The 25211-nt window shown below is 35.4% G+C and overlaps 1 protein-coding gene and 1 long non-coding RNA gene across 2 annotated transcripts in view; one reads left to right on the top strand and one right to left on the bottom strand.

The window, feature by feature from the left end:
- The window catches only part of ARID2 (AT-rich interaction domain 2), a 169441-nt gene that overhangs the window by 107841 nt on the left and 36389 nt on the right, over positions 1-25211 (top strand). The window contains 13 exon segments of the mRNA XM_030322394.1: positions 885-951; positions 1044-1294; positions 1621-1717; positions 1814-2023; positions 3123-3290; positions 9108-9160; positions 9162-9190; positions 11125-11259; positions 11888-12084; positions 12346-12474; positions 12477-12528; positions 12530-15206; positions 24351-24499. Coding sequence (XP_030178254.1) covers positions 885-951; positions 1044-1294; positions 1621-1717; positions 1814-2023; positions 3123-3290; positions 9108-9160; positions 9162-9190; positions 11125-11259; positions 11888-12084; positions 12346-12474; positions 12477-12528; positions 12530-15206; positions 24351-24499 — 4214 coding nt within the window.
- LOC115518851 overlaps positions 9255-25211 on the bottom strand; it is a 40325-nt gene continuing 24368 nt past the window's right edge. Inside the window, exon 2 of the long non-coding RNA XR_003970334.1 lies at positions 9255-12078. This is a non-coding gene — a long non-coding RNA (uncharacterized LOC115518851). The remainder of the gene's footprint in view (positions 12079-25211) is intronic.

Raw genomic sequence — 25211 nt, forward strand, 5'->3', positions numbered from 1 at the left:
AGCTTTTATATTTTCTTAATATTTATTTATTATTCAATTTTTGAGAGAGAGAGAGAGACAGCATGAGTGGGGAAGGGGCATAGAGAGAGGGAGACAGACTCCCAAGCAGGCTCCACATTGTCAGCACAGAGCCCGACGTGGGGCTCGAACTCAAGAACTGTGAGATCATAACCAGAGCCAAAATCAAAAGTCAAATGCTCAACCAACTGAGCCACTCAGACACCCCAGTTCTTATAGTTTTCATTTATTTGCCAAATTTTTCGATCTCTTATTTCTTTGAATTTATTATCTGTGATCATCTAAAATTCCATGTCTGATATCTTTGTTATTTGGATTTCCTATGGCCCTTTTTTCTTGTTTATTGAACATTGTTTTTTTTTTTCTTCGTATGCCTAATTCTTGTTTATTCTCAAATATTTTCTATCGTGAGTTTTTTGAGCAGTGGATCCTTTTGGTAGTGGACTTTTTCCCAGACTAGTGACTTTAAATGCAAAGGAATCTTCATTCCAAAAAAATAAAATACAATTATTTTGAAATATACATACTAGAATGCTTAAGAGATGAAAAGCAAATAGTCTGTGTGCTGCTTTATTAGTTCAAAGGTAACAAGATAATACGACCCTAAATTAGTACAAAAGTAACAAGATAATAGCACCATAACCCCAGGTTGAGAAACTCTAGTCTGAAATGATACCTTATTTATAACTACCTTAAACTTATAAAAAGTTAAGCATTTATGTCAAATAAATAAATATATAACGTATATCTACATGAATTTTTTTAAATAGAAATTTTATAGAGTTATAGTATGTGTGACTGTCTTTAAAGTAATAGAAGAGTTGTTTTCAAATGTCAGAATTAAGTATTATAATTTCTTATTACAGTTTTGGAAGGACATTGTTGATGATAATGAAGTACGTGACCTCATTTCTGACAGAAACAAGTCTCATGGTAAGTCAATAAGAAAAATTTTAAGTAACTTTGACTATCAATAATAATAAATGAAATATTAATTTAAGTAAAATGTGTATTTTCTATTATAGAAGGTACATCAGGAGAATGGATTTGGGAATCTTTATTTCATCCACCTCGAAAGCTGGGCATTAATGATATTGAAGGACAACGGGTACTTCAGATTGCAGTGATTTTGCGAAATCTTTCCTTTGAGGAGGGCAATGTTAAGCTCTTGGCAGCTAATCGTACCTGTCTTCGTTTCCTATTACTTTCTGCACATAGTCATTTTATTTCTCTAAGGCAATTAGGCCTTGACACATTAGGAAATATTGCAGCTGAGGTAAGCATGTGACAGTAACTTAAAATAGTTTTAATAGTTAGCAGTGATATTTACTTTAAAATTTTAGTATATAGGATTATTATATTTGCTATACTTACAGAATATGAAAGGCCTACATACAGTTTTGCCTAAAGTGGTATGGTATCACACACTTTTTTAGAAAAAAGAAATATTTGAAATGATGCTCCAGATTTAGTGATGGCTATTCTCACAGTAACTACATTTTTTTAAAACATACGCAACACTGTTGTTAATTTTTATTAAATTTGAAGTTTACAACAGTGGAAGAAGCCTGCCTCAACAATAGTGTCCTTTCTTTTTTCCAGCTTCTGTTGGACCCTGTTGATTTCAAAACTACTCATCTGATGTTTCATACTGTTACTAAATGCCTAATGTCAAGGGATAGATTTTTAAAGATGAGGGGTAAGCGCTTACTTAATTTTCTCACTGTATAACACACACAAAATTTTTAGCATCTGTTAAAAAACAAATAAATGTTTGTGCATGTATGCTTTTCAGGCATGGAAATTTTGGGAAATCTTTGCAAAGCAGAAGATAATGGTGTTTTGATTTGTGAATATGTCGATCAGGACTCATACAGAGAGATCATTTGTCATCTCACTTTACCTGATGTGCTGCTTGTAATCTCAACACTCGAGGTGCTATATATGCTCACTGAAATGGGAGACGTCGCTTGCACAAAAATTGCAAAAGTAGAAAAGAGCATAGGTAAGACTAAACCAAAGAAACATTTATTTTCCTTATTGAGGAAAAAAAATATTTAGTCTGGTACTGTGCTAAATCACAATTGATATTTAGGATGTACTGTTTATTTTGAGGGGTCATTACCCATTAGTTACACTTGTTTGTGCTATTCTTTTTTACCTGTTTAAGATTAGCAAGAAACTTCTGTCATATAGAGACCAGGGTGTATGTGGCTACCAATAATTCATGTCCCTTTCTGTATTTCTGTTACTACATATCAGATTTCAAACCAACAAAACTGCTGTCTCTGAAGAGCAGATCTTTCAGTTTTAAACAGTCAGCTGCTACTATTAAGCAACTGAAGCTGAGTGAAAAAGTTTCCTTGTGTTCCTAGAAGTTGCTGGTAGTGCTACTATCCTTAAAATTAGTGAACTTAACACACCCTTAGTGGGTTGTCAGTTTTAAACATACTTATGAAAGTATATCATGTTAACATTTTACTCATTGATTAAAATGATTTCTGTCTTTGGTGTAAATACTAAAATCAGAGTTAATAGAGATTTGGCTTGCCAGTACTATTATTGAGAAATTTAAGATGTTACTTTCCATATCAGTGGTTCCTAAATCTGGCTACACATCAGAATCAGTTGGGAAATTGTTTAAAAACAAAGATGCCGTGGGGCGCCTGGGTGGCGCAGTCGGTTAAGCGTCCGACTTCAGCCAGGTCACGATCTCGCGGTCCGTGAGTTCGAGCCCCGCGTCAGGCTCTGGGCTGATGGCTCGGAGCCTGGAGCCTGTTTCTGATTCTGTGTCTCCCTCTCTCTCTGCCCCCCCCCCGTTCATGCTCTGTCTCTCTCTGTCCCCCAAAAAATAAATAAACGTTGAAAAAAAAAATTAAAAAAAAAAAAAACAAAGATGCCGAATCCCCATCCCAGAGATACTAAATCAGTCTTCAGAGATTGAGCCTAACTATCTTTTTTAAAGATCCACAGATAATTCTGATGAACGATGATTTGTGGACTGGCATTTGAGAAACAGTTATTCTAACAGCATGTGTTTTTCAGCAATGTCATTGTTTGGTAATACTATTGATTAATAACTATTGGTTTTTAATTTATTTTAGACATGTTAGTGTGTCTGGTTTCTATGGATATTCAGATGTTTGGCCCTGATGCACTAGCTGCAGTAAAACTCGTCGAACATCCAAGTTCCAGTCATCAAGTTTTATCTGAAATTAGGCCACAAGCTGTAGAGCAAGTCCAAACCCAGACCCATGTAGCATCCACCCCAGGTTAGTGTTTTTACATAATGTTTTTTCAGTATGGTTAATGGTGTGTAAGATTTAATACTAAGGATAAATTTAAATATGCAGTACAGGAAACTGATATTGTATAGTGGAATAGGCTAAAGCAGAACTTGAGTGTAAGCTTTAATTTCTTAGATACTATACGTTCCAGGAGCAGTAGGACCAACGTAAGTCAGAGGAAGAATAGTATAATAGAGTTTCAAAAAAACATTTAGAGGAGTGTGAGGGATTAGAAATTTACAACTGTGGGAACAAGATGAAGTGCCCCGATGGACTTATTTGTGATTTTGTTCACTGGAAATTGATACACCAAGAATGACCTTATAATTATAATTCTCCTAGCTGATCATACTAATACATAAGTATAATATATCCTAATAACTTTCAATTTTGGACCAAGAAACCATAGAATCAGAGTCTTGGATTAGACACATGTGCATTTGTACACATGACGCATATATGGACATGTATACCTGCACTTGTGCACCCTTCCTCGGGGCCCTTGGGTCAGTTCTGTTTAACTCAAATATCTTTAATTGGAATTCATACCTGTCTAATAATGATCATTCTCTTCAGTCCTTGGACTTCTTTCTCCTATCTCAATATGAGTCATCATTTTTATATTTTAGCACTCTCAGCTTTTTTGGAAGTGCTTTTTTCAACTTCATTTGTCTTAAAACAATCCATCTTTCACCTCATCTGCTCTTTCCACCTCCTACCATTCCCAAGACATTTTTCTTTCCTTGTATTTTTTAATATAGGATATTCTTTTCCTCAGTTGATCGTATTCTCACTTTGCAATTAATATGGAAGTCATGTGGCATGGGTTTCTTCAGCTTCTTACCCCTTCACTTACAAACTTATTAGCGTCTGAATTCATTTTCCTTCAACTTCCCTTTGTCTTCAGAGATGTCAGCTTCTTCTCAATCTGTGCTCTGAATATCCATCTATCTCCTCATTCATATATCTTAAACCTCTTTATCTTTCACCTGCTTCTTCCTTTCAGCCTAGAAATACATTTAGATCATTCTCAACTTCCCTCACACCTCACAGCAAAAATCTCATTATTTTTTATCTTTAATTACCACATCCATTTATTCACCAAATCTTGTTGAATCTTTCTAAATACCCTGGCATCTTCAACTGCCAGTGCTTATGGCCCAGTTCAGACTTTCATCACATCTCTCCAGCAACTTGTTCTGCTCTCATTTAATCATGGTCCCAGTCTCTCCTCTTCTCTAACTTATAGAATCACAATTATATACTCTATTCACACAAAGTGTGTAATACATATCACATACTTTATTGACTTCCACTGCATCCTTCTAAAGTATATGGTAGAGTTGTATCATAAGTGCATTTAACTTACTTGATACCAACTAACAGAATTGGGCAAATTATAAAGCATGAAAACAGTAAGTAATTTTGACTACTAATCTAGTTAGTACCTTTCACCCACAGGCAATAGATGTTAAATAGCCAATGCATATTGGGGAATCAGTGGTCAAATATTAATAGTTTCTCAACCTTAACAAAGAAATGAAACAGTTCATTTTGCCAGTTAGGTGTGTGGTGGGAGTATGTTCTTATCCTTAAAGAAGAAACTAGAGATTAAATTAATTGAGGGCCATAGAGAAACTATGTCCAACAAAGAAAGGAATTAATAAATTATCATTGATAACCTGAAACATAATGGTCCATTTGAAGAATATTTAAGGGTAGTTTTGATGAAGGCTACTGTTTTTTGCCTTGTCATTGACCCACTAGTGACCTTAACAAATGAAGCCACCTCCTAAACTAAGATTTGGTCCTCATTTAGCAAACGGACGAAATTAAATGATGAGCGTTTGTGATATGTGTGTATATACACACATACACATATATATATAGTAATTCATTGATAGAGGTGGGAATAAGCCTCTAAAGACAACCTAAAAGAGTTCATCTTTGAGCCGATGAGCATTTTACTTTATTACTAGCTCATCATGAATGACAACTTTTAATTGTTTTATTAGGTATCATTCATAGTGTGCCCCCCCCCCATTGTTTGTTTATTACTGCTTTCTTATGGAATGGTCCTCTTCAAACTTTTTGCTCACTTTTCCTCATCACTATGAATACTTATATATAAACTTTCACCCACTTTTAATTTGAAATCTAAATTTCTTCATTATAACTTAAATAGTTGTAAATAAAATTTTTTGTGTATATTAAATTGACATTTTGAAATAAAAGTTAAAATACTTTTTGTATCCAGTATCATCTTGATACTTACCAACATCCATTTAAAAAAATATATAAACTCTCATATTGGAAATTTTATTACCCTCTTCTCCTTGAACTCGTATCAGTACTTCTCAGCTATAAATGTAGACATTTTAGTTTAACTTCTTCAATTTGCTGGTGCTCTATGAAGTTTTAAGTGTTTAAAATTTTATCATTACGAGTTTTAGAAATCAACAGTATGTGAAACAATACATGACAAAGTAGCTATTGGAAGTTCATCTCTTAATGAGGTGGACGAGACTTTTTTCCCTACTTCTCAGTAAAGTGTTAACTCCAGTGTGTCCCAGAATGAATATTTTTTATTGCTTGAGTGAAACTGGGTTCAACATTAATTCTATCTCTGTTTTTCCTTTTTATAGATTTAATTTGAAAATCTAGTTCACATCAGTAAATAGCTAAGGTTAGAACTTAGTAATTCTTTAACCTTCAGAATTATCCAAAATTATTAAGATTATATTTAATGATCTTCTGACATGAGTTCTTTGATTTTGTTGAAATCAAAAAAGTAACAACATATGACTCAGAAAAGAATTTGATGCCCAGTCAGTACATTTACTTTTAAGCTTATTGAAAATATATTAAAAAGATATTAATAAGATATGACTAGAAGTTATACTGACTGTTTTGCTTAGATGCACCTTATTTAACCTGATACATTCAAGAAGTATTAGCACACCAGTTCTCAAACTTCAGGGTGCATTAGAATCACCTGGTGGGCCTACACACTGATTTCTAGGCTCCATACCCTGAATTTCTGATTCAGGTGGACCTGAGAATTTTAATGTCTAACAAGTTCCCATGAGATGCTGATGCTATAGGTCAGGGAACTATGCTTTGAGGACCACTGGGTTAGGAACTGGATATATTGTTCAAGACCAATACAGTTTTTCGATAAGGTGCTTTTATCATGTGCTTTGAGTAGTTTTGTGTTAAAACCTTGGAACTGCAGATTTACCTCATTCAGTTATAGAAAATGTCTGCCACATAACCTAACTAATAGTCTTTATTATCAAAAGGATCTTGCTTAATCAACCTCATTTTCCATTATTTTGATAAAGTCCAACTTTGTTTTTCAATCCAAGAAAGTGTGGTTAATAGGTGTTCCCATGACACGCTCCTTACTTTGTAATTCTAACATAGTTAAGCCATGACTTTGTCATCTGAATGAAATAAGATGACGCCACCTTCAGTATTCCTTTAAAAAATTTATCTATGCTTTACTTATACAAGATTCGACCTGAAAAGTAATACCCTTTTACTAGGATAGAGGAGGGAAGGACATTAAACAAAAATTGTCTTCACTCTATATTTGAATTCAGAACACACCAAAGCACCAGAATAGTCAATATCTAATGCCCAACATTGCTCCTAAATATAATATGTAAAGCATAATAAAATATAGACAGAAAGCCCTACCATAATACCTTGGTTAAAAGAAGCTTTGTGGTTTGTAATAATTCTGATTCTCCCTTTGGTGCCCTAGAGGTTTTTGTATCATTCGTCATCATTGTTACCATCATCATCATAGCTAACATTTATATAGTGAAAACTGTGTGCCTGGCATTGTTTTAAGTGGCTTCTATATAAACTCCTCTAATCCTCATAATGACCTATGAGGTCAGTGTTACTTTTCCACATTTTATGGACAGAGAGGTTAATTAACTTGCCCACGGTTACACAGCTAGTGAGTGCTGGAACTCTAGAGCCAGCCACTCTGGCTCCAGAGCCGTGTATTTAACCATAACTTGCATTGCTCTAAAGGATGGATGAGATGTAAGACTTTCTGTTCCAAAATGGGAGAAGGGCAGTTTTAAAAAGGAATATATACATAAGTTGAGTATTTGGAAATTGATAATTTCAACATCATTTCTAATGTTTCACTCAACTAGTTGTTAATTGATTCAGGAGATTTCAGTCTGAGTAGGGTACGTAGTACAATCATAGTATAACTGATGAAGAAAAAGGAGGAAGATTTCCATATAGGTACAGGCCCTAGAAGGCTATTTTCTGTCACTGTGTCATCAAGTTAGGAAAAGAAAAGATAAGCTGGGCTTGCACCAGGAAAATAGTTTGGGTTCTAATTATTTTGTTCTGTTAAGAAACAGCATGTCACAGTATGATATCTGAAGTATGACAGACCTGGATTCAAATCGGGTACTCCTAAAAGAAGGCTTTCCAGCTATACACAGTTCTGCCATTTCTGTCATGTGTTCTTTTGTAAACTTCATCTCTGAGCTTTATTTTTTCATTAGCAAAATGAGGGTAATTAAATTTAGGCCTACAAATAAGATAAAAAGAAACAATGTTTTGTAAATGTAAATGGCTTAATACAGAGCAAATGTTCATTAAGTGGCTGGTATTAGCTCTTATCCCAGTGAAAGCTTGGGGCTTCATCAAACAAGTCAAGGATTGCTTTAGATCATTCACAGATTTGACTGTGCTCTGGAGCTCCTTTGGTTCTAATAATTTAGAAATACATTTGTTCTGTTTGAGGATCCTGAGTTTTGCTAAAATGTTATTTGAAAAATAGTGGGTACATTTTATAAGTTTAAAAACTATTTGAAGCAGTATAATTTTTAATTTTATAAATAAAGACTCGTATTTATAACCTATTATCATATGACTAAGTTTATGTTATATTTTTCATGTTTTCGTTAGTTCCTTTATATATAATACAGCAGAAAAGAAAACATTTTTCTACAGATCTACTCAACTTGTTAGAAAATAATAGATTATTTAACATATTCATTGGATTTGAATTGTTTTAAAATATATCATAAGTAAAATCTCAGAAATTGTTATGCGTCTTAAGATGAACAGCTAGTACTCTTTCACACACAACCATCTTGCCTCTCCCTCGGACAATAGGTGTATTTTAAAACTATTATTACAGTAGATTTTGTTTCTTCTTCAGAAAAATAATCTTAGGAAAATCCTTCTTGGATGTAGGACTTTAAATTAGTTCACCTTTTTGTTCACCTTTTCCCAGATGTGTTATATATGCCACTTAGAGAGTTACTGTTAATCTTTTAGATTCAGAAGTGAAGTTCCGATTTCTGATGCTATCTGCTTCTGTAACTAACTGATCTTCTATTTACTGATGTGTTGAGCTGTTGTGACCTTGGGCTAGTATTTTAATCACTTGAGTGAGTCTCCGTTTCCATATCTATACCCACCGCACAGAAGAATTAAATAATATATGTAAGGTATTTAACTCAGTGTCTGACCCATGGGAAAAACAGAGTTGATATTGACCATATAATCCATAGCATGATTAATTGGAATGATTGCAAGATTTAAAAAAGAGTATTATATAAAGCATCTAAGACGGTTGCCTGGTATAATATGTGCTCCATTATAAGTTTCTTTCTCAAATTTGTATATTTTCATTATGTTTATACACCTTTTTTAAAAGGTATTCATTGTAATATTGTTTCAGTGTCCATGAACTGAACATGGCATATAGTAACTAAGTAAGTTTCTAAAAATGATGTAGCTAATGTATTTTTTCTTTAGCTTCCAGAGCAGTTGTAGCACAGCATGTTGCTCCACCTCCAGGAATAGTGGAAAATAGATAGTGAGAAGTTTGCTTGTCAGTGGTAAGTGGTTTATTTTCTATTAAGGCTTTATCCTTGGGAAGATAAAGCAAAAGGGTGAAGGAAATGTATTTCAACAGTCATTCCAGAATGTTTTATTTCTGTATTTCTTTTTAGTCAGAGTAGAGAATATCATTTATACAAAGAAAGGATAATGTAAATCATTTCACCTGCATTTTAGAACAGTTTAAAAGAAAAATATTCATCATAATCTTCAGAATTAAAATAGTCTTTGACTAGAATTTCATTAATTACACCACTTCTTTTCAGAGTAAAATTTGTGTTAAATGTTACCCTTTGACTTTGTAGGAAAATAAGATTTGTCAGATTATAAAATCTGTTTTTCCTTAAATCAGTATTTTATTAAAACTGACCAGGACTGTCTTTAAGAAAATAAACCAGATTTTGTTGTTAAATGTCCCTTCCTTTTTCATCACAAGCAATACTTCTTGTTCACTGATAGTTTTCTTTTTTGGGTATAGTAAGGGGAAACTAATCAAATGATAGAAGAGCCAGTGAGTTTACCCTAGAAATAAGCAACTTGAAAATAATATTTTATGGAGAAGACTGAATAGTCCTATGTCAGCCACTTTCTGAAAAAAATAAATGGAGACTTGGTTAGATTTCATTTTGTCATGGATAATAGCTTCCACATAGTTTATGAATTTCAACTTAAACTCTTTAGAAGATTACAGACTGAATGTAAAAGATCACTTTCTGATGATGTATTACTTTAAAATTTTTCTTTCTTTGATCCCTTTTCTCCCATTCTCGAACATTGTTTGTCTCCCATTCCATGCTCCTGTCATTCTGTGTTCCATATTTTGGTGCTTTCGTATCTTGTTCCTGTGCAGTTTTCTCTAGACTTTTCCACTTTGCTCAAATAGGTTATAGTTTTAAATATCTCTAATTTTTTGCTTATTCCTCACCTTCTGTATTTTTTACACCTATACTTGATGAATCTCTTCCAATAATACTTGGAAATGTTTGTCTTCTACGCTGAAACCAAAAAAAGTTTTTTGTATCTAGTCCTTTTGAAAATCAGTACTCAAAGAATTATGAAAGTTGGAAAAAGTATGTGCCACATCCATTGCACAATGTGTGTATATTAGGCATAAATTTGACCTTATAAACTCATTTGCATATTTCTGCCAGTTCTAGTGGAGAAGGAGAGAATCATTTTAAAGTTATCTTATCATAAGTATTGAGTCCGTTATATAAACAGCTATACATGGTCTGTTGTGTATATAGTAAATCCTAGAAAAGAATCCTGTGAAGATAATTTGGCCTCCAATCCTAACTTCTTTATGGATGGAAGTCACTATATGAAAAAGACATACTGAAGTTTGAATTACTTTGTAATGGATTAGGAATAAAAGTCTCTGAAATGGGGGAATGGGAGTGTGCAGCATGGAAGAAGTATCATTGTTTAAGGAGTAGTTGGAAGCTTGGGTAAGTTTTTCTCAAGGAATTTGATCCAAGAAGCAACACAAGTTTAATTTTAGCTCAGTTTTTCCTCCATTTTCCACATCTCCGATGGAAATAGCTCATTATTGGGAATTTCTGTTATATTTTACTTATTGCAAGACAGGAAATTGAGTAGATAGTCGTTGAATAACACTTACTTGTTGTAGAGTGAGTATTTGTTGCCAACAGACCAACCCTGTTCTCACTGGGATGTGAGCACAGTTTTTATATTTGTTGTTCATGATTTTTTATACTAAAATAAATATGATTACATGGTTAATCTCTTTCTATTTGGTTTCATCAATCTAAAACCTAACGTGCATTTTTTGCTAATAACATGAGAGAAATTGATTAACAGGCATAAATATTATTTAATAATACATTGCCTTCAGATGGTTTTGCTGTATGTAAATATGAACTCTTCTATAATCTACTATGCATAATGCCATTTATTTTTCCTCCTTTTTTAGGCTAAATGCTCATTTTGAAGTAAATCCAGATTGTTCTGTCTCTCGAGCAGAAATGTATTCTGAGTACCTCTCAACGTGCAGTAAATTAGCTCGTGGTGGAATCCTAACTTCAACTGGATTTTATAAATGTCTTAGGTAGGATGCATAGTTGTTAACTTCAAACAAAGTTCATGTATATCACTTAGAACACCTCTTGCTCTTAGACAAAATATCCAGTTTTAAATATTTCTACTACTTGAAATATTGGCTAGGTTGTAGTAAGGGTGAAAATTTAAATACAAGGAAATTTTGGAAATCAAACCTGGTGTTTGTATTTGAATATTAGAAGGCTTTATCAAAGAAAGAAGAGAGCAAACTTTTTTCTACCTACTTTTATATGTTAGAGACATGACTTTCGCCCTTTGTAGTCTTGAATAATAGTCTATAGCTAATACTCTTGTCATCGGATATCAAAGCTTTTTGATATTTGCAAAGTTCATAAAATAGACACTGATTGCCTAGATGCAGGCTTTTTTGTTAATTATATATGCAATAGAATTATTAAAACCCCCACAGTGTTAATAATAATGATTTTAAAATTGGAGAATTGATCTTTTATGTTTTTTCTTTGCTCCCTACCCTTACAGAATCTATAACTATAGAATCATACTGGTTCATATGAGTAGCAGCAAATGTCCTGCTGCTGTTATGTAAACACTGTTAGAAGTCAGTGTTTTTTTGCTCGTGTGCTAGTTAACAAAACTAAGTATTATGTACTTTACAGAACGGTCTTTCCAAATCATACAGTGAAGAGAGTGGAGGATTCCAGCAGCAACGGGCAGGCACATATTCATGTGGTCGGAGTAAAACGGAGGGCTATACCACTTCCCATTCAGATGTACTATCAGCAGCAACCAGTCTCTACTCCTGTTGTTCGTGTTGATTCTGTTCCTGATGTATCTCCAAGTCCTTCACCTGCAGGTATTAATTTTGAGTTTTAAGTATTACTGACTTAATAAGTAAAAAATGAAAAAGAATATTATATAAATTTAAAATGTATAATTTTTCCTTGTTTTTCCTAGTAGCATTTCTTGCTTACTCTATTACTTATTATCATATTCGTGATAAGTAGTTAGATGTTAATTTCCTAAAACTATTTTTTTCTTGTATTAGTAAAATAATGCCTACCTGCAGCTTTCAGTCATTTCATTACAAATTTTGGCTTTCCCTCCTATTTTTCAGGAATCCCTCATGGACCACAAACTGTAGGAAACCATTTTCAGAGGACTTCTGTTACCAACCAATCTTCAAATTTAACTGCAACACAAATGTCTTTTCCAGTACAAGGTGTTCATACTGTGGCACAGACTGTTTCAGAATTCCACCAAATCCTACAGTTCATACCCACCAGCAGCAAAATGCTCCATGACTGTCATTCAAAATAAGCTCCAATTCCTTGTGAAGTTGTTAAGGCTACAGTAATTCAGAATTCTCTACCCCAGACAGCAGTTCCTGTTAGTATTGCTGTGGGAGGAGGAGCTGCTCAGAGTTCTGTGGTTCAGAATCATAGTACAGGACCACAACCCGTTACAGTTGTAAATTCCCAGACATTGCTTCATCATCCATCTGTAATTCCACAACAGTCTCCATTACACACAGTGGTACCAGGACAGATACCTTCCGGCACTCCTGTTACAGTAATTCAGCAAGCCGTCCCACAGAGTCATATATTTGGCAGAGTACAGAACATACCAGCATGTACTTCTACAGTTTCACAGGGTCAACAGTTAATCACCACATCACCCCAGCCTGTGCAAACTTCATCTCAACAAACATCAGCTGGTAGCCAGCCACAAGACACCGTTATCATAGCACCTTCACAATATGTAACAACTTCTGCATCCAATATTGTCTCAGCAACGTCCGTACAGAATTTTCAGGTAGCTACAGGACAGATGGTTACCATTGCTGGTGTCCCAAGTCCACAACCCTCAAGAGTAGGGTTTCAGAACATTGCACCAAAACCTCTCCCTTCTCAGCAAGTTTCATCAACAGTGGTACAACAGCCCATTCAACAACCACAGCAGCCAACCCAACAAAGCGTAGTGATTGTAAGCCAGCCGGCTCAACAAGGTCAAACTTATGCACCAGCCATTCACCAAATTGTTCTTGCTAATCCAGCAGCTCTTCCAGCTGGTCAGACAGTTCAGCTAACTGGGCAACCAAACATAACTCCATCTTCCTCACCATCACCTGTCCCAGCTACTAATAACCAAGTCCCAACTGCCATGTCATCTTCTTCCGCCCCTCAGTCACAAGGACCACCTCCTACCGTCAGTCAGATGCTGTCTGTGAAGAGGCAGCAGCAGCAGCAGCATTCACCAGCGCCCTCACCACAACAGGTACAAGTACAGGTTCAGCAGCCACAACAAGTACAGATGCAAGTTCAGCCACAGCAGACAAACGCAGGCGTTGGTCAGCCTGCTTCTGGTGAGTCAAGTCTGATAAAACAGTTGCTGCTTCCAAAGCGTGGTCCTTCAACACCAGGTGGTAAGCTAATTCTCCCAGCTCCACAGATTCCTCCCCCTAATAATGCTAGAGCTCCTAGCCCTCAGGTGGTATACCAGGTGGCCAATAACCAAGCAGCAGGTTTTGGAGTGCAGGGGCAAACTTCTGCTCAGCAGCTATTGGTTGGGCAGCAAAATGTTCAGTTGGTCCAAAGTGCAATGCCACCTGCAGGGGGAGTGCAAACTGTGCCCATCTCGAACTTACAAATATTGCCAGGCCCACTGATCTCAAATAGCCCAGCAACCATTTTCCAAGGGACTTCTGGCAACCAGGTAACCATAACAGTTGTGCCAAATACAAGTTTTGCAACTGCAACTGTGAGTCAGGGAAATGCAACTCAGCTCATTGCTCCAGCAGGAATTACTATGAGTGGAACACAAGCAGGAGTTGGACTTCAGGTGCAAACGCTTCCAGCCACTCAGACATCTCCAGCTGGACAATCATCCTGTACTACTGCTACTCCCCCGTTCAAAGGTGATAAGATAATTTGCCAAAAGGAGGAGGAAGCAAAAGAAGCAACAGGTTTACATGTTCATGAACGTAAGATTGAAGTCATGGAGAACCCGTCCTGCCGACGAGGAACCACAAACACCAGCAATGGGGATACAAAGGAAAATGAAATGCAGGTGGGAAGTCTTTTAAATGGGAGAAAGTACAGTGACTCAAGTCTACCTCCTTCAAACTCAGGGAAAATTCAAAGTGAGGCTAATCAGTGCTCACTAATCAGTAATGGGCCATCGTTAGAATTAGGTGAGAATGGAACATCCGGAAAACAGAACTCAGAACAAATCGACATGCAGGATATCAAAAGTGATTTGAAAAAACCTCTGGTTAATGGAATCTGTGATTTTGATAAAGGAGATGGTTCTCATTTAAGCAAAAACATTCCAAATCACAAAACTTCCAATCATGTAGGAAATGGCGAGATATCTCCAATGGAACCACAAGGGACTTTAGATGCCACTCAGCAAGATACTGCCAAAGGTGATCAATTAGAAAGAATTTCTAATGGACCTATATTAACTTTGGGTGGTTCACCATCTGTGAGCAGTATACAGGAGGCTCCAAATGTGGCGACACAGCAGTTTAGTGGTACTGATTTGCCTAATGGACCTCTAGCTTCAAGTTTGAATTCAGATGTGCCTCAGCAACGCCCAAGTGTAGTTGTCTCACCACATTCTACAACCTCTGTTATACAGGGGCATCAAGTCGTAGCAGTTCCCCACTCAGGATCAAGAGTGTCCCATTCTCCTGCCCTGTCATCTGACGTTCGGTCTACAAATGGCACAGCAGAATGCAAAACTGTAAAGAGGCCAGCAGAGGATAATGATAGGGAAACAGTCACAGGAATTCCAAATAAAGTAGGAGTTAGAATTGTTACAATCAGTGACCCCAACAATGCTGGCTGCAGTGCAACAATGGTTGCCGTGCCAGCAGGAGCAGATCCAAGCACTGTAGCGAAAGTAGCAATAGAAAGTGCTGTTCAGCAAAAGCAACAGCATCCACCAACATACGTACAGAATGTGGTCCCACAGGTAAGTTGTTCTGCTATCATATTGCTCTTAGAAATTTCTGATTTGTAAATAGGATTTTAGGGAAAAATGCACTGTTGTTCCATGCCTCATCTTGAAAAGGTAATTGTGTCTGCTCACTGATGTACTCAGGTTCTCGTGCTCTTATTTTTTGGTGTTTTTTGGTATTATACAGTTTTTAATTGTTAACTTTAGCACGTGGTTTGAAGTCTTTTCAATTTTGTTATAGACCCAAATTAGTAATTTTATAGACCCAAGATAGAGGAGTACTTGCTAATCTGACATCTTTTAGAGAATTTTTTAAATGTTTATTAATTGAGCACGTGCGCGAGAGAGCGTGTGTGCATGTGCACGAGTGGGGGAAGGGCAGAGAGAGGGGGAGAGAGACTCCCAAGCAGGTTCCGCACTGCCAGTGCAGAGCCCAGTGCGGGTCTGGAACCCACAAATTGTGAGATCATGACTGGAGTCAAAATCAAGAGTCGGGTGCTTAACTGAATGAACCACCCAGGTGCTGTTTAGAGACTTTTTAAATGTAAGTTAGTCTCCTTTTGGTCTCCTTTGGAAGGGGATGCTAAAACCACTTTAAAAGGGAGTTGCTGTATTTGATTTTGATGTATGTTTTTATGGCTTGTTTCACAGTTCTTTTGTAAAAAAAAAAAAAAAAAGATGAATCCATAAGAACTTTATCAAGTGTGTTCTTATTATATTTACATATTGACTTAGTTGCCTTTATTCTTTAAAAAGTGTTATAATTTCAGTTTCTTTCAGCTATTCTGATATTCTTGCTGCTGTGTTTCTTACTCCTTTGCCCTACTATCATGTTTCTGCTATTCCCTCTTTAATATCTCCTATCTGATCTGTACACTTTAGTAAATACAAGTGTTTTCTAGCATCAGTGCTACTGAGTTGAGGGTCATTCTGCCTGTAAAGTTTTTAAGGACAGTCTTGCATGCTGTTTCCACTGAAACTAGGGGTTTGCTTCACAGACAGTTGTCTGTCACCTATTTCCTGGATTACTTTTTCTTCACTCTCTTTCCTAAGTACTCCGTAGCCAGACCCTTCTGTGACTCACCAGCTCTGCTAGCAGTCTTCTGACTTGGGTTTCGTCTCTGTGCTTTTGGTGTTTACAGCAGATCTATGGCCATTGTTGGCATTAGTACCAAATTTAGCAGTGGAGGTGTCAGCAGAATAAAAGATGAAAGAACAAAGAATCCCTTGGTTCAGAACACTTCATCCACTGATATGCATCTTTTTTCATGTGGGTGGATAAAACTGGACAGTGCTGTCTGGAGGTATAATGAGATTTGAATTCATATGTCAGTACTACCTTGCATAGGTTTATCTTTATTGCAAGGTACCTAAATAGGTTGAGTATTCTTTAGTTGTGGTATATACATGGCAATAATTAATACTGAGTTTTGGTGAAAAATACGAAATCAGTTTTACTCAAACTGCCATGCTACTCTTTGAGTTTTTCATCCATTAAGCACATTAATTTTTTTTTTAATGGTGCAATGTCTGGCACATAGTATTCAGTAAGTTGGATCTTTATATTTTTCCTACACTTAATAATTAACCAGTTCACCTTGATTATGTTCCTAACTCTGTTTTTTTCCTCTCAGATTCCCTTATAATCCTAAATAGTTATAACAGACTAAGCCAAGTGAGAGAAAAACTCCATTATTGTGGAACTATCAACCCTCATTTTTTGTGTCCTTAATCTTCCAGTGTGACTATATTCAATAATGATACTTAAGTAACAAAGAACAAACAACAATACTTTTTAAAACTAGGACCTGTGTTAGGAACTTTGCACTAAAGCATTTCCTCAGTTAATCCTTTATGTAACTCTGTTGGGTAAAAATTGTTATTGATGTTTTAGAAATGAGGCTCTAAGATGCAAAGTAACTTGCCTTAGGTCACCATCTAATATGCGGTGGTCCAGGACTGAACACTTGGGTGTGTGTCTGAAATGAAGATTTATACTCTTAACCCATTTATGCACTATTTTAAAAAAGATTTCTTTGTAAAGTTCTAGAAAGTCCTTTGGTATATATTGATTATTTGAACTATTATGTTATCAAATGTGCATGCCATTAAATGATAATTTCAGGACATCTTAACACATTGGATGTATATGCACCTAATCCAAGTCATAAAATTATTACATTTTATTCCTAATCTGAAGAATGTGTTCTTCTATATATTCTCCCAAAGAATGTAGTTTATTTAAAATAGCTACATTCTTTATTTTTAAAATTAGTGTTTGGCTGGCATGTAGAAATTTAAAGCTTTGCAAAGAAAAAGAGATAGCACGCATGGTGTCTATGAGTGAGAATTAACAACCAGGGTTCTCATGTGTAACACTTAGCATGGTGACTGCTATAGAGTTAGGCACTCAATAAAGGTATAGGTGTGTTTTACCTTCACATAAAGTACCTATAAAGCCTAAAAAAGATCAACTGTTCAAGATAGGATCATAAGTTTCCTTTGAAGGGTAGGCTGTTGGGCCTTCTTAAGAGCCTGCTAATAGAAAAAGGCATTTCCATTGTTGCCTAGATTCTTTAAATTTCTTTTATATAGACCTTGGTTTAATACCATTTTATTCACTGCTTGAATTGATACCTTAAAGGGATAGATGAAATAGAGAATTTTAAATGTGATTTTTTCAGCCAAACCTTGTTATTTCCACCATTTCAAGGGGTTTGGGGATGTAAAGGAGGCACCTGGACCCCAAGAAGGGACTTCCAGACTTGCAGAATGTGCAGGGCTGAAAAGACTGCAGGGAAATGTCCCTGCTGAGAATGGCCAACAGGTAATCCTTCCTAAAACCAATGTTATTTCATGTTCCTTTTCTCGATTTTGTTCCTTTTTAATCCCATTAATCAGCTGTATTAATTTCATTACAGAAAAAAAATAGCAACAAAAAAAGAGGATGAAAATACATGATGTCACCATAGATTTTGTGTTTAAGTAGTATTTAGTTGTGTAGTTTATAGAAATACAAAATAAAGCAGATTTCTTTATTTGTAGCTGCTTATTTTCAGTCTGTTATATTTTCAGGTTAGAGTATAACTACTTCCAAAGGCTCTGCCTCCTTCCACTGTTCATAAATTGGTACCTTATGGAGACAAAAAAAAAAAAAAAATAGATTGGCATATAAAAAATAAAAAATGAGTAAAAAAATAAAATTAATTATAAATATTTACCTAAAGACTTGCCTTTTTTCAGGAACGTGTAAAACACATGTTGAACATAACTCTAACTCTTAATCCCATGATCTGAAGACATGCTAAATTCTTGTATATAAAAATAGTTTACTTAAGGATGTATTTACTTAAGGTATTTTATATATGCCTCTCCTCAGTTCCATGTTCTTCACATAGGAATCATTGCTGATATGGTGGGCATAAACTGAATCTTGGTATCTTCCAGATCCCTTCCTTTCTTTGATAAAGAGCTTGAAGTTACTTAACCCATCAGAAGGCAGATCTGTCGCCTCAAGGGGGCAGCATTTAGTCATAGCCAAGATCATTTTAGCAAAAGCCACAGGAATTCTCATTTCAGTATTTTCTTAAGAGTGCTACTGCTTAGATTTTTGGCGGACTAGCACATTGTAAAAACTAAGAAAGGCATTACCACTAAACATAATTTTTTGTTTGCATTTCGATGTGTTTTTATAAGCCAGGCTTGATATGTATTGATTGTCTGTCTAGGTTTATGCTTAGAGTAAAAAAATGTGATAGTTTAAGAGCATAAGAGAATGTTACAGTAGAAAGATTATTAGATATTACTTTGTCCCAAACCCTCATTTTTAAGCGTTGAGGTTAACTTTCCCAAACTCAAAAAGATTTCTCTTCCAAAGATTTCTATTATTGCCTTCCATTCTGTTCTCAAAAGATCTGTACATTTAGACTAAGTATCATCTCTTTTATATCACAGTTAGAGTAAATCTAGTTCTTGTTCCCTAAAGCTGTTTCAGAGTATCTCTCTTTACTTGCCTATGTTTTAGAGGACACTCTTTCAGTTTGTTCCTTCAATTGGATCTTAGGTGTCCTTGTGTCTGGTTTATTCATCATCCTATTTACCTCAATCAATTCCATTTTATAAGTGGCTTTCAAAATCTGTAGCTACAATTGAACACAGTATTTCATTACTACTTAGTAAAGAATTTATTTTGAGACTAGATTATGAATTCGTATTTTTCTAACACATATTGAAATGTTTAAGTTTTAGTCTTATTCTAAGGTTTAGTTAATTTTACATTACAGAATAAATCACAGAATTGTTTTATATCCTTTTTGTAATTTTACTTTTCTGGTCACTCACTGCTGGAGTTGTGGCTTTTCCACTTTGATTTGAAAAAAAAAACAAAACCCTGATATACAAAAATAGCTCCTCTTGAATAGACTGGATGGTATAGAATATTCCTCAAGAGTGATCATTCCCAAAATATGACTTTGAAACCTATTTTTGCATTTGCACTTGAGTTACAGTTATGGCTTATGGTCTAGCAGTTCATGATAAATAGTAAGAAAAGGTAAACTACTGCATCCTAAAATAAATCTATTTTGCACTCTCATGCAAAAGACCTAATTCTTAAAAGATAATTTAAATGGTACTTTAAAAATTTTGCAGCATAATACAACCTGTTTGAAAATTAGCTTTGTTGAAAGAAATGTATAATTTTTTTAATAGAAGAGGAAACCTAAAAATATTACCTCTGTGGTCAAAGAAAACATGACTTTTAGAATTTCTCATTTGGTATATTCTGTAAGTATTTTAATTCTTTTTGTTTCACTGATGTATATTTTGATCTATTTAATTCTTCTTGTCATTTGTTTACTTTTTATTGTACACATTTTTCAAACATACACAAAAGCCAATAAATCATCATGTATCTATTACCTAGCTTAAAATATTATCATTTTGCCATTTTAGTTTCATCTGTTCTTCACCACTATCATTTTTTTTATTGGAGTACTTAAAAAATTTTTTTAACATTTATTCATTTTTGAGAGACAGAGATAGAGCATGAGCAGGAGAGGGGCAGACAGAGAGGGAAACAGAATCTGAAGCAGGCTCCAGGCTCTGAGCTGTCAGCACAGAGCCCGATGTGGGGCTTGAACCCACAAACCATGAGATCATGACCTGAACTGAAGTTGCTTAACTGACTGAGCCACCCAGGTGCCCCTGTTGGAGTACTTTAAAACAAATATCAAACATTATTTCTTTTTGCCAATAAATAATTCAGAGTCTATTTCTTTAATTGTTAAAGTACTTTTAACTATTTAGATATATATACAATACCAAATCACATCTAACAAAAATAGTAATGTTTTAATATTATCTGATACCCAGTTCATGGTCAGTGTTCTCTAGTTGTCTTTAAAAAATAATGTGGTGGGTTTTTTGTTTGTTTTTTAAACAACTTGTTCGAATCAGGGTCCACAAATTTTTCACACCTTGCATTTGGTTAATGTATCTTTATTCATTTTTAATTTAACAGCTTAGGTTAATTTGAGAGCATTCTTTCCATGTCCCTCATTAACATTTGGGGTTAAAATACCCTGTGATTCCTTCTTAAATTTTCTATGTGACACCAAATAGGAGTTCCTTAATAGAAAAAAATAGGATAAAGATTTGTTAGCACTTATAAAAGTAAAAATAAGCTTAATCTACAAATATATGACAAGCTAGTCAATAAGATACCTAATTTAAATGGTGAAAGTATAGGGAACCAGAAGGTTAATCCTGAGGAAATTTGATGCCTCTGGCAAATTTACCCTTAAATTAAAATTCTGGGATATGTGTAACTTGTTACTCTTTAATATTTGTATTTGGCTGAAACTGGTCCTCTTGATTACTCCCCTTTATTAGAATTTCCTGTATTTTTAATGTAATATTTTTATTTCAGGGAATCAATTTGCATAATTCTTTTGATAAATAAACTAATTCTATTGTTCCATTCCTTTGTCTCTGACCCTCTTCCCCCACCCCCACCCCCATCTGCTTTCTCATCATCGGTTTTTATGGCTTAAAGAATTCATAGGTGAGGGGTGCCTGGGTGGCTCAGTCGGTTAAGCGTCTGACTTTGCCTCAGGTAATGATTTCACGGTTCAGGTTGATGGGTTCAGGCCCCACGTCAGGCTCTGTGCTGACAGCTCAGAGCCTGGAGCCTGCTTCGGATTCTGTGCCTCCCTCTCAATGCCCCTCCCCCACTCACATTCTGTCTCTCTGTCTCTCTCTCTCTCTCAAAAATGAATGAACATTTAAAAAAATTAAAAAAAAATTCACAGGTGAGGGCACCTTGGTGGCTCAGTTGGTTAAGCATCCACTCTTGATTTCAGTTCAGGTCATGATCTCACAAGTCATGGGATCCGGCTCAGCACTGGGCTCTGTGCCAAACATGGAACCTGCCTGGGATTCTCTATCTCCCTCTTTCTCTGCCCCTGCTTGTGCTTGTGCTCTCTCCCTCAAAATAAATAAATAAACATTGTTTTTAAAGTGATTTAAAAAAATAGAATTCACAGGTGAATGATTGTCGGATCCATGTTTCCAGCATTAACTTTTGTAGTTGTTCCCAAAGCAAACTCATCATCTTTCCTCCAAAATACGACTTCCCTCTTGGATTTCTCTATTTGGACTTCTAGTATAATAATAATAGTAACTGTTGTCGTTTATTGAGACTCTAGAGTTAGGCACTTCATCTGTCATTTCTCTAGTCTTCCCACCATTCCTAAAGTTGGATTTCATTACTTAACAGTTCGGATCAGAGAGGTTAAATAGGTTGCCCAGGGTCACATAACTAGTTCAAAAGGCAAATTTAAAGTTTGAGTACGGATCTGTCAGACTAGAAAGTTCACATCCTATCCATGACACCTGTTTTTCATGCATGTATATGCATGTATATTTTCTCCCTAACTGTATTATAAAATCTTAATGGTGGGACCCAACTATAGAAACAACTTTAATTATATCCCAAAGGTAGATTTTTCTTCCCTTAGAGCTTGGAACTCCAAAGTTCCTAACTTCACATTTCTTTCTTTTTTTAAAATTGTTTTTATTTATTTTGAGAGAGAGCACAAGTGGGGAAAAGGGCAGAGAGAGAGAATCCTAAGCAGGCTTTGCAGCATGGAGCCTGACACAAGGCTCAGTCCCACAAACCATGAGGCCAAGACCTGAGCTGAAATCAAGAGTCAGACACTTAACTGACTCAGCCTCCCGGGTGCCCCAAGATTTTATTTTTTTCAAGTAATCTCTACATCCAACATGAGACTTGAACTCACAACCCTGAGCTCAAGAGTCACTTGCTCAACCAACTGAGCCAGCTAGGTGCCCCAGGACCTTTTTTAAGTTTATTTTTGAAAGAGAAAGAGCTAGTGGGAGAGAGGCAGAAAGAGAGAGAGAGAGTGCGTGCGTGCGCACCTGTGCTCCTATGCACCAAAGCGGGGGAGGGGCAGAGAGAGAGAATCCCAAGAGACCCTATGCTGTCAGTGCAGAGACCAGCCCCAGCTCAAACCAGTGAACCGTGAGATCATGACCTGAGCTGACTGAAGAGTTGAACACTTAACCAACTGAGCCACCCAGGCACCCCATGATGTCACATTTCTTTTTTTTTTTTTTAAGTATTTATTTTGAGAGAGAGAGAAAGAGAGCACGAGCAGGGGAGCAGCAGAGAGAGGGGGAAGGAGAGAATCCCAAGCAGGCTACATGTTGTCAGTGCAGAGCCAGACATGGATCTTAAACCCACAAATTGTGAGATCATGACCTAAGCCAAAATCAAGACTCAGATGTTGGGTCACATGGCTGACTCAGTTGGTTAAGTTTCGGACTCGGTTTCAGCTCAGGTCATGATCTCACCATTCATGAGTTCGAGCCCCGCAATGGGCTCTGTGCTGATGGCTCACAGTCTGCTTGGGATCGTCTCTCTCTCCCTCTCTCTCTGCCCCTCCCTTGCTTGCACTCTATTTCTCTCTCTCTCTCTCTCAACATAAATAAAAAACATTAAAAAAAAAAAAAAAGGAGTTGGATGCTTAACCAACTGAGCCACGCAGGTGCCCTGACTTCACATTTCTAAGAGACATGGTTTTTTTTCAGCATTTCAGTCTCCCTTTTTTTTATGCTGTAGCTTTTTATGTGTTTCATCTTTTTTTCTAATTATTATGAATCTTAATCTGACGTTTTCAGCTATTTTTAACTTCGTTTTGCCCAAGTATTTCTAATATCACCATATAAGTGAATAGTGTACTTAATATCTTCCCAAAGTTTAAATTTATTGCCTTCAAACAGTGCTTTGAAATGGTGTGCTGCCATTTCTATATGAGAAATTCAATATTATTTTTTCCTTTGTGAGGATTAATAAATCTGAATTAAGGTTCAAAGAAAACATACTGCCTCAAATTGTTTTAAGATATATTGTAATTATTTACCTATGTATCTTTTATAGAGAAAGGGATGTGGTATAGAAGAAGAAAACATAGCTTATATTTAAAGACTTATGTCTATAATTAGAATCTTTTTACTTGTATTGTCCATCAAAAGCTCTAACTGGACAACACAAAAGACTAAAGTTGTTAAAAAACAGCTAACTATAAAATAATATTTACAACATTCTACTTATGGTTACTTCATTTTTAACATCAGAAATTTTCTTTTCTTTTTGCTATGTGTTGTTTGCTTTTTGTTGTATTGATTAAAAAATCTAAATGGAAATGTATGCCAAAAAATAATAGTTTGCAATTGATTTGTTCTTGTAAAGAATGTACGTAACTAAATCAAATGGGTGCATTTATAGTAGCTTTATTTATTTTAATTTATAATTGTGTTTCTGCCTAATTTTATTAATATAAAATTCTTAATTCAAAATAATGTATATCCTGTAACAACAACAATATGATCTTGCCTTTGTGGTTCATAGGAAATAAAAGAATCTTACTTCCTAATTATTTTCATAAGCATAGTTATCTTTGTAAAGAATTTAAAAAAAATAATTATGAAAACTACAAATGTAAATTTTATTTTAGAAGTTATAACTATCGATATAATCATACAGTCGTCATTATAATCCTCATTTTAAACCTGTGGTATAAAATGTGAATGTTTCTCCGTGTCATCTCACAAACCGTGCGGTTGTGTTTTTCACAGAACACTCCTATGACGCCTTCACCAGCTGCGCAGGTGCAGAACCAGCCCAGCACTTCTCAGCCTTCTCCATTCAGTGCATCTAGTCAACAAGGGGATCCAGTGAGAAAACCTGGACACAACTTCATGTGTCTGTGGCAGTCTTGTAAAAAGTAAATGGCAATTTTATTTGATATACATAAATGCTCTTTGTTCTGGAATGCTTTTATATTTATATTTCTGTCATTTCATTTCATGAAAATTTTCTTTTGAAGCCGCTGAAGTGTTTTAGCGAAAATATTTTCTGTTAAGAGGGATGTTTATGGAGATGTAGTAGCACCTAAACTAAGAAATTTATATAAATTACAGGTAGAGCATCATTGCCTAATGGTAGATTATTGGTGAATGTGTTTTGATACTAGTTTTTAAAAAACAAAATCAGCTAAGCGTTGATTTCTTATTTGGCTATGAAAAGAGGTTTCTTTAACGTGACTTAAAGGTGATGGTGGCTGTAGAATTTCTTTATTATAGCAACTTAAAGGTAATAATTGGTTAGGAAGAGTGACTTGTCTTAAATTTGAGTTTGGGTTGGACACTCAATGAAAATTATTTTTAAAACCATATCTCACAATTTAATAACTAAGATCAACAATGAGTAGAACTGAACTTCTCAAGACAGGGCTTTCTTCCACTTGAAGAAATACTTAAGAATAATGGTTAAAATAAAATCATTCTTTTAACAGTGCTCAGCTAAGACCCTTTGCTTTGTCACTTTTTTAGAGGTCTAGGACTAAGGCACTTGTCTTAATAGACATAATATTTTTTTCATGTTTTAGATATCAAAGATTCCATTTCACTTTTTCTAACTACTGATAGAAATTACCA

The sequence above is a fragment of the Lynx canadensis genome, chromosome B4, assembly GCF_007474595.2.
Source record: "Lynx canadensis isolate LIC74 chromosome B4, mLynCan4.pri.v2, whole genome shotgun sequence".
Taxonomy (NCBI): Eukaryota; Metazoa; Chordata; class Mammalia; order Carnivora; family Felidae; genus Lynx; species Lynx canadensis.